The sequence below is a fragment of the Diceros bicornis genome, chromosome 3 (assembly GCF_020826845.1).
Source record: "Diceros bicornis minor isolate mBicDic1 chromosome 3, mDicBic1.mat.cur, whole genome shotgun sequence".
In the NCBI taxonomy this organism is placed as follows: Eukaryota; Metazoa; Chordata; class Mammalia; order Perissodactyla; family Rhinocerotidae; genus Diceros; species Diceros bicornis.
The window spans coordinates 85824871-85840427 of NC_080742.1; the positions used below are offsets into that span (position 1 = coordinate 85824871).

At 41.6% G+C, this 15557-nt stretch overlaps 1 protein-coding gene across 8 annotated transcripts in view; it reads right to left on the minus strand.

The window, feature by feature from the left end:
- DGKI (diacylglycerol kinase iota) overlaps positions 1 to 14794 on the minus strand; it is a 309867-nt gene extending 295073 nt beyond the window's left edge. For all 8 annotated transcript variants that reach the window (XM_058530901.1, XM_058530951.1, XM_058530892.1 and 5 more), the window contains exon 1: positions 14668 to 14794. In XM_058530901.1, coding sequence (XP_058386884.1) covers positions 14668 to 14777 — 110 coding nt within the window. In that variant the 5' untranslated portion in view covers positions 14778 to 14794. The remainder of the gene's footprint in view (positions 1 to 14667) is intronic.
- Positions 14795 to 15557: the final 763 nt, after the last annotated feature.

The window sequence follows — 15557 nt, forward strand, 5'->3', positions numbered from 1 at the left end:
CCACATACAGCAACTAGAAGGATGTGCAGCTATGACATACAACTATCTACTGGGGCTTTGGGGAGAAAAAGGGAAAAAAAGGAGGAGGATTGGCAATAGATGTTAGCTCAGAGCCGGTCTTCCTCAGCAAAAAGAGGAGGATTAGCACGGATGTTAGCTCAGGGCTGATCTTCCTTACAAAAAACAAACAAACAAACATCATTTAGATATTATATGGTGCCCCATAAGGTCATTATTAAAGACCCAGCTTCATTTAGGGTGGTACCATAGTATATGCCCAACAGAACAAGCAAGTGTGGGCACATGCAACAGTGTCCTGTTTTGTGCAAAAGAGGAACAGAACATGCAAAGAAACAAGGAAAAACATGTGTTACTCAGAAATACTCTGTGCCCCCTCAGGACTAACCACTATAATGCTGAAACAACCTTCAACTTATTACATTAGGGAGGACAGAAAAGGGAGTGAATTCTGTCTAGAAGAGGGGTGTAGGGAAGGCTTCACCAAGGAGGTGGCATTTGAGCTCAGTCTGAGAACCTCAGGGCTATGAGAACATCTTGAGCTGGTACAGAGAGTCACCAGTGGGCTCACATATAGGGAACACGAAAGAAAGAAACAGAGCATGAAGCTGGATGGCTGCGGGCAAGAGGATGAAGCCTCAAATGGCCTACTAAGGAGGTCGTAGACAACAGGAACCACCAAAGGTTATATACAAGAGAACCAATTACAGGGGCTGGCTTGGCGGTATAGTGGTTAAGTTCGCACGCTCCACTTCAGCAGCCTGGGGTTTGTGGGTTCGGATCCCAGGTGTGGATCCACACACCACTCAGCAAGCCATGCTGTGGCAGCATCCCACATACAAAATAGAGGGAGATTGGCACAGATGTTAGCTCAGTGTCAATTTTCCTCACCAAAAAATAAACTAAGAGAACCCATTACCACTCTGATCTCTGCCAAATCTTTCTGATTCACAACTTAATAGAAGTACAATAGAACATTCATTCAATGTTATAGTTCTCTGGGAATCATGAAACGTTCTTACAACTGTCTTATTATAATTTTGCAACATCTTTAGAGAATCTGAACATTCCTGAAAAGATTCACTATCAGAATAAAAACTGCAAGAGAGGCCTTTAAATGATGGTAAAATTTCCTAAGAAAAGCTTACAGACTATTCAAGCTCATGATCAATCCCCCCAGGTATCCCCAACTGCTATCACATTCAGTTGCTATAACAACCTGCCACTCACTGCCACTTTACACCAGTAACCTGAAGACAGCTGGATCCAGAATAGGTTAACTCAACACAAAGCAGAGGACGCCAGTGGAGGAAAACTCAGCAGGGAGGTAATTAAAAATGAAATCACTATTCTCTTAATGATCTCTAAAAGCAAATGATAATGTAGACCCTTGAACACATGCGGCGTGTGTTGAAAGACTGAAAGGTACACCAAGAGGGAACACTTTATCACTGACCAAGAAAGGTTCTCTCCTCAAGTCCCAAACGTCATCTCCACCCACTCCCTCTCTGCAGCAGACTCTCTGTGCAAATTCCCGAAGGTCAAGGCGGGTGCCTCCTTAATCTTTCTCTCTCCAAATTTAAACATTTCTCAGCCTCATTACTGACCTATTCCTTTGCCTCTCCCTCTGAAAAAAAACAACCAGCTCTATCTCCCGGCCTAAGCAAATTTTTCCACCAATGTTGTTTTTTCTCCATTTCTGCTTTCCACTTGCAGAATGTTATATCAACAGCCTTTTGCTCACTGCTAATTTTACTCCCTCCTTCCCGACTGGCTCTTATCTTTTCTTATGGCACTTGTCCTATTCCACTATGCGATAAGGTCAGCTCCCATTTCTGATCTTTCTTATTAGATTATAGAATACTTGGGGACAGGGACTGTCTTATTTTGAGCCACAAAGTGACCAGCAAATGGTAGGTGGCCAATATGTGTTAATGTGATTGGAACTGCATGAAGAAATTTTGCCCAGTACACAGAAAAACTCCAAAAGGGTGGTTTCTTCAATTTGGTGGTTTAGAGCCTGTGGGATGCAGGAGGCCCGATTATTTAATAATGGGCAGAAATGGCTCAGACATGTCTTTTTGGCTCTCAAGAAGGAAAAGGAAAAGCAAAACTGTATTTTTTGTTTGTTTGTTTCTGTAACTTAGAAGAAACCAGAACTCTATTTAAAATGAGTAGTTGACATTTTGGCTGCAGGGAACAGTTCTCAGGAAAATGAAAAATGAAATAAAATCAAAGAGTAGACAAGCACATTTTTTTTTATTGATGTTTTAATAGTTTATAACATTGTGAAATTTTTGGTTGTACTTTTTTGTTTGTCCATCACCATATATATGTCTCCCTCCACCCCTTGTGCCCAGCCCCCAACCCCATTGCCCCTGGTAACCACACTACCGTTTTCTTTGTACATGTGTTGGTTTATATACCACATATGAGTGAGATCATACAGTGTTTGTCTTTCTCTTTCTGGCTTATTTCACTTAACCTAATACCCTCCAGGTCCATCCATGTTGTTGCAAATGGGACGATTTTAGACAAGCACATTTTAAGTGACATCAGCATTTTGTAAGATGCTACGGAGCCTCTGCAAGGCTCTCTTTGCTCATTTACCATTGAATGCGGATACTGCTCAGTAACAGCTACACTGTGTGTGTATATGTGTGTGTGTGTGTACACACACTCATACAGAAATATTTTTTATTTTTATTTTTATTTTAATATCTTATATAGATATTTGGAAGAGTTAAGTTAAATGTCCAAGAAAACTAATGAGAAGAGGAATATTATGTGGGGTAGACATGAGGAACGAAGAAAAAGATGAAATTCTAACAAGAGAATATGACGAACAAGGGCTCACACTTCACCTTTTCATGAAGCCTTCTCACACAAAGCCCACTGCCCAATGGCCATTCCTGCCTGAAAAATAGCTCAGTATGTACTTATCAAACTGTTTCCATATACACTACCTCTGATTGCTTTAAACTCCCCCTAACATCCTTGTTGCAAATTATTCAATCCACCAGTGGAAGGAGAAATCGTGAGCCCTGTTCTCTTCCACCAGAAGAGGAGTGCTCCTCGGAGACCACCTTCTCAGAATGCACTCAGAATGCAGTCCCATCTAGAATGAGGAGTGATGGCTCACCCAAGTGGTCTGCCCACTCACAGCATCCAAGTGAATTAAAACAGGAACCAACTGGACTGGCCGGACGGCTCCTAGCCTTATAAGGATAAGAGCAATGAGCAATTGAGCATCTACTTTCTATCAGACATATATGAGGAGTTTTTAAAAAAGCAAGCACTAGGCAGTATTATTATTATTATTATTAGAGCAGCTTCACATAGAAGTATGATGAGGCCCAGGGAGGTTATGTAACTTGCCCAGAATTGCATGTTAATAAAGGATGGAGTTGGGATTTGAACCCAAAGGGTAACCCCTTGTAGAAGAGATGGCCACCCTGCCATGAGGTGTGATGTGAGTGTTGGCAGGGGAGGCTAAGAAAGGAACCAAGGCCAGTGAGGAAGAGGCATTATACCTAAAAATGGGAGAAGCAACATGAAGACTTCTTCCTGACTCAGGACTGGTCTGTGGGACTCAAGAGCTTTCTCTCTAGGACATACAAGGTTCCAGCCACCAAAGCTCCAGTCATAGTGTCACTGCCTCAAAAGAACTTGCAGAAAGTGGCAACACTCTGGCAGATATAGAAGGGAAGCCCTCTGAAAACCCAAGATGTCCAGGGAGGACTGCAAAAAACATGGGAAAAGTCCCAGTTCCGTAATTCCTCCAAGAGAGAACAACGGTCTTCAGGACTCCACTAGCGGTTCTCCCAGCCCTGAGCAATGCAGCAGAGAAGCTTCTACCAGAGGCACAAGTGACTCCTAGAGAGCACAGATTTGGACTATGCTATATAAGATTAAAGGCCATTTGACATTAATAAAAACTTTCCTGTTGGAGGGACTTGTGGCAAATGTGCTCACAGTGAAAAAGGACTAGATTTTTCAACAGGATGGATTTCTGTATAAAATACACAAGGGACATGGTCTTTCATTTTGTCAGTATTTTGGTCGGCAGAACATTCTTGGTCTTGGCAGATAATATTTCAATGTCTTGGAGAACTAGGTTTTCCGCATCCATTTGCTATCCTATACCCACCTTTAATAGATGTCGCTGAAATTTAAACAGGGCATAAAACTGGAATCCACACCAAACATGTCCTAAAAAGCACCTAACTATTGCTTGCAGCCCACCTAGGATGTTCAGCAGTTAAACACTGTCTGTGCCAAAATGTACACTGGGCAACATGGGGACACTGCCACTCCTCCCGGCAGGGACCTTCTCCACAGCAGGGGTCTCACAGCAGCCTCCTGGGCCAAGAATTAGTTACAACTACCTCACCTTTTTCAGGAATATCTCTTAAAACCACACAATTTTCTTGGTGAGCCTGCTGCACTTGATCAATAGATCACAGGGTTTAAGAGTACTATGTCTCCGTCTTCCCTTTGAACACAAATCTACCATTTTCTAAGCTGAATTCACCAGAGTTTTCCAGTGGAGCCATGCTCCTCCACAGACCCCCAGGCGGAACAGCACTGTAGGAAGAAGGGGCAAAGGAGGCACTCGACAGGATTCCTCTGAGGCTGGTTGGGAAGGTTCACCCCTCAGCACCAAGGGCCCCAATAATCAGACAGTGTAATATATTTATTTTAATTTTATATTTATATATGTGTTATACTTTCAATTGTTTGAGCTACTGGTTTACTACAGATAGGAAAAGAATGAGGAGAAAAAGTACTCTTTAACTGGTATTTGCCTTTAATTTGTCGTCCTTTTACTCAAGACTTACTTTTAAAGTTTTCTGACATCCATATAATGTTAATAGTGAATTTTATTATTGCAACCACAAAATTTTCCAATTCCAAGCTCACCTAGACCCCAGGCAAGTTCTGAAAAAGTCACCAACATAGTCCTGAAGCATTTTTGTGAATGCACAGATAAGTGAGGGCGGGTAAAGCCTGCCCCTTCTCAAAAAATAAAAGTATAAAGAGGTCCAGAATGGCAAACTTAATCTACTATTCTGGTCCTGACTCACATTATTCTTCCTGCTTACACTGTGCATTCATTTTGTAGCAGATTCTCACATGCCCTGGTGGACAGAGCACATCCTCAAAGCTACACTAGGAGCTATAAGCCCTCCAGGAGGACACTGCACTGCTCACACTTCTTAAAGAACAATATTATCTTAGAACTGGCAGTGTAATCTAAAATTCATCAATCTTAAGATTTTTCACACTTAAAAGAACCTCAAGTCCTTAGAGTAATTTGCAAAGTGGAATTTTTGGTAAAAGTATTAGATGTTTACAGTTTCTGTGATGGTATTTCTAAATCCAGCTCTTTTCTACTCTTTCAAATCTTAATCCCATACGTGTACATTAATCTCTAAGGTCAATTAATTACATTCACAAGTTATTAAAAACATTTTATATTTAAAATTTTTGTTATAATTTATCCTATACTTAAGAATCTCATATGCTGTCCCTCCCCCACACACTATTTCAAATCCCACATTTATTACATTCATATTTAATTTTGCCTTGGGATTTATAATCATGGATTAAATTTTTATTGTTTCAGAGGTTTTTAAATAGAAAAGTGGTTATAAACTAGTATCATGTTTGCTTTATTCTCCTTCACTTAATCATTTAACTGTCGCTGCATTATCAACTCAACCATGATTTATTTTTTAAATTATTTTAATAGTTAATACACACAGATAAAAAAAAACACAGTATAAAAAAGTAAGTTCCTTATTATTATCTTCCAATCCTTTTACAATTTCATGTAAAATCTTTACATAAGATTTTATGTATCTTTCCAGAACTATGTTATGCATTTACAAGTATATACATATGTGTGTGTACAAACATATTTTTATAACATAAATCATAGCATACTATTCACTGTTCTTGGCAATCATTATTTATCAGAACACAAAGATTTGCATCATACTTTTTAACTGCTGCATCATATTTCATTGTTTGGACATACTGTAATTCAGTAATTAATTTACCAGTTGCACAAATTCAGGGAGCCCTCCACATTGTCTTCTATGTGAACAGTAGCCCCTGGGGTTGTCCAAGACTCTCACTATATTGTTTCTAAACCTGCTACAACAGTGCTGCAATGAATACCCTTGTCAATAAGGCCTATGTACATGTACCAGTAACTAATCTATCTGTAGAACAAAACTCTAGAAATGAACTGATCAATTAATTATTCCCTATAAATGACACCATTTACACCTCCCTCTTTCTTACCCCCCATCACAGTCCTGTTGATTCTACCTCTAATCTATACTACTTCTCCATTGCCTCCACCACCATCCTAGACCAGGTCACAATGAGCCCTTTCTTGGAATATTGCAAGACCTTCCTGTCTGGTCTCCCTGCATTCCACCAGCCTGCCTTCCAGCCTATCTTCTACAGGGCCACCGGGGTGACTGTTAAAAATGTAAATCTGCGCACCTAACATTCCTGCTTAAAACCACTTAATATTTCCCTTTGCCTGAGGTAAGTCCAAACTCCATAGCACAGCCCAACAGGCCTCTACAATCGGCCTTGCTTAATAACCAGGCTCATCTCTTATCCTCTTGCATGCCCACTCTACAGTCTGGCCATACTGAACCTCTGTCATATCCTCCAGAGAAGTGGTCATGATCTGGCCCTTGGCACACACAGTTCCATTTGCCCAGAACACTAACTCCTATCTAATTCCAACCTTCCTTCTAGCCAGCTCCTCCTCCATTGTCAGTCCTCAGCTTAGACATAGAGCATGGAGGTTAAGAACACAGGCTCTAGATCTAGACTGCCTGGGTCTGTCTCTACCATTTACTAGCTGTAAATCCTGAGATAGTTAATCTACTTCTCTGGATTTATTTTCCCCAGCTGTAAAATGGGACAAATGATAGTATCAACCTCATAGATTTGATTGTGAGAATTACATCGGTTAGTGCATATAAGGCACTAAGCACAGCAGATGGCTCTTAGTGAGTACTCAGTACGTGTTAGGTATGAGTACTATCATGCACCCTCTTTAGAGAGGTCTTCATGGACCCCTTACACAAGGTTAGGTCCCTTTGCCATAGTAACTCTGCATAATGAATGGGTCTAAAGAGTAGATGAAGACGTGCTGGTGATTAACTGACTCATGTGACTGTATCCATTCATTTAATCATTCATTCACTTACTCAACACATATTTATATGTGCCGACTCTGCTCCACAACCCAGGCTAGACACTTGTAAGCACTGGGAAGACTCACTGCCTTTCCCAGGGCTGCCAAAATAAGAAGTCACACAAATCAAAACAGCTCCCTGGTTATTGATTTTGCTATCCAGTCAGCTAACATTTATAGAGCTACTACTAATGCCTCATACTCAGGCAGTCTTCTGGATGTGAGACATAGAACAGGAAAGTCCAACCAAGTCCCTGGCTGAGAGAGCTTACTGGCCGGCGGAGAGTCTGACAACAAAAATACACTTCTAATATAGAGTAAATCACGGTAGCAGCAGAGGCAAACAAGAACGAGAGCAGAATAAGGGATGCTGTTCTAGATAAGGTGTTAACGAAGTCCTCTCAGAGGAGATGACATTTGAGCAGATCCTTAAGTGAAGTGAGAGAGAGAGCCAAGAGAGTTCCAGACAGAGGTAACTGAGCGCAAAGTCCCTCAGATTTTTGTCTTGTTCAGGGGAGAGCAAGGAAGTAGGTGAGGCTGGACCTCAGTGAGTGAGGGACAGAGACAGGAGATGAGACTGGGGTGGCACTGGAGCCAGAACATGCAGGGCTTCATAGGCCATGATGAGGACTTTGCATTTTCTAAGTATGAAAACACACCATTAGAGGCATTTGAGACAGGAAGTGATAGGAACAGATTTGTTTTAAAGGATCACATTAGCTGGTGTGTGGAGAACAGATCTGAGTGTGTGTGGAAGGGGATGGGTATAATCAGGGAAACCATTAGGATGCTACTGAAATAGTGCAGAAAATGGTGGCTTGGATTAGAATGATAGCAGTGCTGGCGGTAAGAAGTGGTAAGATTCAAGCTATACCTTGAAAGCAGAGCCATTTGCTAATGGACTAAAGGTCGATTATGAGTAAAAAAGAAAAGCCAAGGATGACTCAAGGTTTCAGGACAAATGGTAGTACATTTACTGAGATGGGGACACTGAGGGAGGACCAAGTGTTGGTGATGTGGAAATCAAGCATTTGGTTTTGTACAAATTAAGGCTAAGATGCCTGTAAGACATCTAGACAATGAAGTCTTGTAGGTGGTCTGGAGTTCAGGAGAGAGGTAAGGACTGGAGATAAACATTTGGGAGTCCTCAGCATATAAATAGTATTTAAAGTCATTGGGCCAGATGAGGTCCCAGTGGGGAGCAGCTGGGAATAGAGAAGAAAAGAAGTGCTAATACTGCACCCTGGGGCTCTCGACAATTATGAGCTGCAAAGGCAAGATTGTTCTAGCAAAAGAGGCTAAAAATGAGCAGCCAGTGATGGAGGAGGAAAATCAGAGTGGAAAAGGGAATAACTATTTACAGAGGTAAAAAGGGGATGCAAGGAGAAGAGGTATGAAAAGGATTCCTGAAGGAACTCATCACAGATTTTCTGCTGGTATCTTCCCCTTTTTATTCTTAAATATCACTCCCTTCCAGAGCCTGTGGTTTCTCTTCCATGCTTACTCCCCTAGGTTTCCTTCCTCTCTCCATTTTTGCTGCACCAAATGTGTGTATGTGTGTGCACGTGTATATGTATGAACACATGTGTGCACTTGCAGTAAATAGCCAAGAAAAGAACTGGTCAAAAGATATTCAACCTAGAGGAGAAATAACAAACCAGGGTAATTGTTGGTCTTCTTGTTTTTGCTATTTAAGAAGTCTACAGCTCAAGATGTTTGAAATATATTCTTCCGGGCAGAGATACAAGTGGGACCATCTTGACAAAAGGTCAAAATAACCAAATCTTCCCTAGTCCAATCAATCTTCCCTCAATTATTTAAATTTTCAGGCCTATAACATCCTCCCTTTGGTTTTCCTTATTATGTCATTATGTCCCTGAGGTGACTGGGAGATGTCACAAGACAATTAGTCCTTGGAGCTTGCTGGAAAACTTCCCCTCAGCTTGAAAAAGAATCTAGCAGAGGTATTTCCAATTAAAATAACTTAAAAATTGTGGTGTAATTTACAAAAAAAACACAACTTTTGTGATATTTAATTAATTAACCTTAGCAAACTAAAAGTGGTGACAAACTAATCTGTTTACTCTCTCTTCCTATACTTTTGTTTCTTGACCTCTGATAACAGCTTCTATTTCCCTTTCAAGCATAAATTTCCATGCAAATCAAACTAAAAGAGAACAAAATGGAAAGTTTTAAATTTCTCTTTGATTGAGCCCAACTCTAATATTCTCTTTAAGTCTACGGATGAATTCTTACTGGACCCAAACTGTCTTTCTTTTTTTTTTTTGGGTATTATCAAGTATATCATCTTTTATTTTTATGGCTGTCATATAGTACCTAAAATTAGTTATTAAATAGAATATTCAAATCCTCATCAAACGTCAACTTTGTAACATGCCATACTTGTGGTCTAAAAGACTCTTTTAAGCTCCAATTCATATTTCCCACTGTCTGCTCTATATCTTACCTTGAAGATCCCTCAGACCTACCACGCCCCAAACTGAAATTTTGCTCCTTCCTCCATCTCAATTAATGGCCCTTTCATCCCCTCAGTTGCTGGGAGTCCTCCCTGAGGACTCCATCACCCTCAACCTCCACAATCTATTATCACTAAATCCAGTCAATTCTACCTCTGCAGTACGTCTTGAAGCTCTCCATTCACTGCATCTCCTTTGCCCCCACACCAATCCAAGCTATGCTCACCTAGATTCCTGCAAAGCCTCCTAACTGGTCTCTCCTCTTCTATTCTTTTCCCTTCCAATCCAAGTCCAATCTCAAAATATTTTTCTCATAGACACCCTTCTGAAAGTAAAATCAGGTAAGATATTTCCCTGGTTACCAAAAACAATCCTGTCGGACCAAAATAATTCATCAAAACATAATGATACTGAATTATGATGTTAGTTGCTAAAAGGATCTCAGAGTTTCAAAAATCTGAGAAAAATGCAGATTCTAATTTAATAATTTACACATGATTTAATCATGAGCTTTCTTCTTACTATGAGTTCTTTCATGGAGAGATCAAGGATTCGCATATGAGGCAAAATCATCAACAACACTTACTTCATGAAGAAGTCAGCTAAGAACACGGGGAGAATTTCTAAACTTTGTCCTTTTAAAAAGTATCTTTTAGGGGGCCGGCCCGGTGGCGCAAGCGGTTAAGTGCGCGCGCTCCGCTGCGGCGGCCCGGGGTTCGCTGGTTCGGATCCCGGGCGCGCACCGACGCACTGCTTGGTAAGCCATGCTGTGGCGGTGTCCCATATAAAGTGGAGGAAGACAGGCACAGATGTTAGCCCAGGGCCGTCTTCCTCAGCAAAAAAAGAGGAGAATTGGCGGATGTTAGCTCAGGGCTGATCTCCTCACAAAAAAAAAAAAAAAAAAAATACTTCCTAAATAAAAAAAAAAAAAAAGTATCTTTTAGGATTCAAGAATTCTTGCTATATTACTATTGACCTCTCCTATTGATCATACAGATTTATGAAAGATGTTGATGGTGTAGCACCTCCTCTGTTTTAATTTCTTCAAAAAAGTCTTATATTATTCGTACTGGTAAAGCTTTTATGACTTCCCCGGAAGTCTAGTCCTCATTCCCAAATGACCTTGCTACTTTGTTATTACAAGTCTGATATAAACTCTGAGGAAATAGTTCTTATATGCATCTATTTTATTTATCAAAGCATCTACTTATGCATGTTGTTAGTTGAGGGTGCTGTTGTTTTCAAGATATGCAAAAGAAAACAAAATGTTATCTGGTGAAGAGGAGATGTTTAGCTCCCAAGCTACTTCCTAATGCCATTTCCATGGAAACAGGACTTTTTTCCTTAACTGAGAAGACATTAATAATCAGGTGTCTAAAGTCATACGAAAGGGAGAAAAGGGGACAGAAATTACCAGCCAATCTTTTCTATGTCAATGGGGAACACAAGCACCATGACCCTCATCTAGGAGAAGAGCAGATGTTCAACAAGTTAATATCTCATCTTATTTTCATTTCTAAATACATCATATGATGACAACAAAAAAATTGTCATCAGAAAGAGATTTTGAGCAAAACCACTCAAGCAAAACTACAGAGCCCCAGCTTAATTCCACTGCTCCTCTGCAAAGCCTCTCCATACCCATCGTGTATCACCCAGAGTCAAGCACAGAAGGCATTCTGATCAAATGCCGAAGCAAGGGCTACTTGGGCAAAGTAGTATTTCTCTCTTTCCCCTCTGTAGGGCTCTATTTACATAATGTCAAAGAAGCAGATGAAAGAAGTAGGAGAAGAACTCAAATGACTCAAATCAGAATGTTTACAAATTTGTGAACTTCTCAAACTGTACATCAAACATTCAAATGACTAAATTTTTTTTTTAATTTTTCCCCCAGATGCTCACCGTCATATCCACAGCCTTGAGCCTTAGGAGTGAAATAATTTGCAAACCATGAGGAAAACTACACGTAATTTTTCATAGAAAAACATTTAAAACATTTTGTTTGTGGTCAGAATTGGGAGTCTAAGAAACTATCATGTTATGGTTAAGCCTTTCTCTACCCACCTGCTGTTTCAAGATCTGCAAGACAAATAATCTGTCAGAGCAGAATTAAGGACAAAGAAGGGGGAAGTAACTTGGGGTCCATCATCTGATAGGACAATCCAAAATCACATGAATACAATTATGTGAACAAAAAATTTACAAAAATCTCTGTAAGAAACAAAAAAATGTTGAATAAACTGAAAATCGCCTGGTGAAATATGGCAAATGTTATTCTTTAACACGATTTTCTGCAGAATGTCTGGTCAATAAATATGCTATTAATTTGGTTTTCTTCAAAATAGTAATTTTGGGGGAAACTGTAAAAGAAAAATTATGGCATGTCATAGTGTGGTCCAAAACAGTGGCAACATTTCTTTCAGATATACACCCAGGAGTGGGATTGCTGGATCATATGGTAGTTCTATTTTTAATTTTTTGAGGAACCTCCATACTATTTTCCATAATGGCTGTACCAATTTACATTCCCACCAACAGTGCACAAGGATTCCCTTAATCAGTATCTTGAAGAAATATCTGCACCCACATGTTCATTGCAGCATTATTCACAACAGCCAAGATATGGAAACAACATAAGTGTCCTTTGAAGGATGAATGGATAAAGAAAATGTGATATATACACACAATGGAATATTATTCAGCCATAAAATGAAGGAAATCTGCCATATGCAACAACATGGATGAACCTGCAGGGCATTATGCTAGTGAAATCAGTCAGACAGAGAAAGACAAATACTGCATGGTATCACTTATAGGTGGAATCTAAAAAAAAAAGAGAGACAGAGAGTAGAATGGAGGTTGCCAGCAGCTAGGGGGAGGGAAAAATAGAGGGACGTAAGTCAAAGGGTACAAACTTTCACTTATAAGAAGAGTGAGTTTTGAGGATCTAATGTTCAGCATCGTCACTATAGTTAATAGTACAGTATTGTGTACTTGAAAGTTCTGAGAGTATATCTTAAGCATTCACACACACACACAAAAAAAGAGTTAACTATGTGAGCTGATGAACGTGTTAATTATTTTGATCTTGGCAATCATTCCACAATGTATATGTATATCAAATCATCACACTGTACACTTTAAATATAAACTATTATATTTGTCCATTTTTCCTCAGTAAAGTTGGGAAAATAAAAAACAAAGAAAACAGTGGCAACATCAAAGTTTATTCCCGCCTGGGGAAAGTCACAGATCCCAGTCCTGCTGGCTAATGTCACAAGAGTTTCAATCAGCCCTCAATACCCCCAGGCTCAGAAACCAGACTTTGTCAGCCCAGTAAAGAATCCTTCTCCCACAGCTGAGACTGAGGGATAAATCCAGAATGTTAGTTGATTAATTTCTATCGAGAAAAGATCCACACGGGGCTCAAATTCTCAGTCTGCATGAAAAGCAACATTTTATCCCCAGCACTATACCATTCTCTTCCAATTTGGGAAGCCAGAAACAGATGAGTGAGGGTGGGAAGAGATGAAGGCAAGTTGGATGCAACAACTGCAAGGGTTGGCATCAGGCTCCCATAGCCTTGCCTCTCTGACCCAATGCGCCCATCTGGTCTCTGTCAGCGTAACCCAAGTACCCAAAGGCACTCATTTGCCAAGGTTCCCTGCCATCTTATCAGTGCTCAGATAGGCACCACCAGCTTTGCCCCAGTGGCTTTTCCATGTTCCCACGGTTAATCAACCTCACTGCTTATTAACATATTCTTCCTTTAGACTTATTAACACTTTTAATCGCATTAAAGTCAAGTCTGGCTGGCAGGGAAGCCATCCCATGTCTTTAAGGTGAGTGTGTACATCTCTCTATTACAACTGATTTTGAAGTCTGATTTCAGTGGAGAACCTCGTGTCCTTTATTTTGAAGTTCTGGGGGGCTAGGCAGCAGGTCTGTAGCTCCCAGGGACTAACAATAATCTCATAATCCTAGTTAGTTCACTTTGTCCAAATTAATTCTGGCCCAGAAAAGATAAAAAGTTTTTAAAAGATGGCTATTTATAAGTAATTAAAATTATTGAGGAAAAAAGGGGGTGCCTGATTGAGAGTTGCCAACTTATTTTTGCTAAGTAAGAGCATTTAAAAGACAAGATACCATCTACTAATACTAAAGATATTTTAACCCAAACGTAGGAGAAACGACAATCTCAGGATAAAGTAGTGCCCCTTATAATGATACCCTCAGTTTTCCCACTTCTCTTTGCACCATGAGCACCTCATTTTATTTCAGTGTGGTCTAGGGTGGGCGTCGGCTGGTGGACTAGCTCTTGGGAAACCATCCTAGGTGGCTCTAATGCTCAGATAGTCTCCTCCCAGACCTCAGGGCAGGATGTTGCCCAGAAATAAGGGCATCTGCCTTGTATTCTAAAGTCTCCCAGCATAGCGAGAAGTCAAGATGGCGGCGTAGGCAGACTCTGAACTCACCTCCTCCCGCGGACACAGCCAATTTACAAATACTCGTGGAAAAATTACCCCTGAGACAGAATTGAAAACTGGATAAGAGGAACTCCTGCAACAAAGGACAATCCTAATTGGGGTGGAAGAGGTAGAAGCTCCCTTCTGGAGAGAAAAAACACCGCCTTCACAAGTCGCAGTGCCTCACGGCCGCCCCGGAACAACCCACAGGTACGCAGCCCTCCCTGGAGGTGCGGGGCCCTGAGCTGGGAGCGCCCCCGCTGTGCGCATTTTGTGGACCCAGCACAATCGAGACGAGTGGCATAATATCTGATTTTGCCTGCTACTAAAACATTGGGGCGTACCCCCAGAAAAGCTGGTTCACAAAGAAATTGAAACCAGCTCTTAAAGGGCCCATGTGCAAACTCACCCGTTTCAGAAAGCAACCTAAAATCACCAGAAAGAAAGATGCACAGTGTTTTGGTGAAAAGAGACTCACCTGATAGGCCCTGAGAGCATCTCGCTGAGAGGTGAGACCTCTCCACGGACTGGGACATTGGCGGCGGCCATTGTTGTGGCCTGGTGTGGGCGTGCTGACACAGATGCCATTGGAGTTCTCCCTGGGGCCTGCTAGCCGAGATCTGCCCCACCCGCTAGAGCACCAATGTAATCCAGCTCAGCCAGGGCAGGCAGCCCACCCTAGAGACTGGCACCACCCAACAACAAGCCCTCAGGGAACTTGTGGGCCTACATAGATTGGTGACTGGATTCTCTGCAGCCTGGCAACTGAGCCCACTTCAGTGGGGCAGGGCATGCACAAGGAGTGGGTGGAGAGTGTGGGGTGGTGGCAGAGTGTGTGGGGCTCCCGCTGTGGAGAGACTGGGTCCACTTCAGGAGGTCAGGGCGTGCACACGGGGCAGGACTGTGTTGACTGTGTATGTGGACCTGTGGGTGGCAGGGCTTGTCAGCTGCAGAAGACTTGTGCTTCTCAAAGACCCACGTAGGGGGTTTGCCCCACCTTCCAAAGCCTGAAACAATTGGGTGCTCCTGTGCCTGAGGCCAGCCCCACCCAGCTGCAATCCATAGAGAGCTGACAAGAAACCTAGAGGCTGGAGGCTTATAGCAATTGTAAGGTGCTGAGCCTAACCACCTGCCACGCTGGGGGCCTACTCACTTAAAAGAAATACTGCAACACAAATGTGGTAGTAGAACTTGCAGCCAACTGTGCTGGGGCTCCCCACACCTGATGAAGAGACTGAAGGGCCCAGAACAACTACAAGCAGCTGAGCATTACAACACCTGGCCAGAAGTATAACTCGGCCTCCCTGGGCACCTACAGGGAGAGCAAACAGGCCACAACAGAAGGAAACACGTAGCCCATATAGGGGT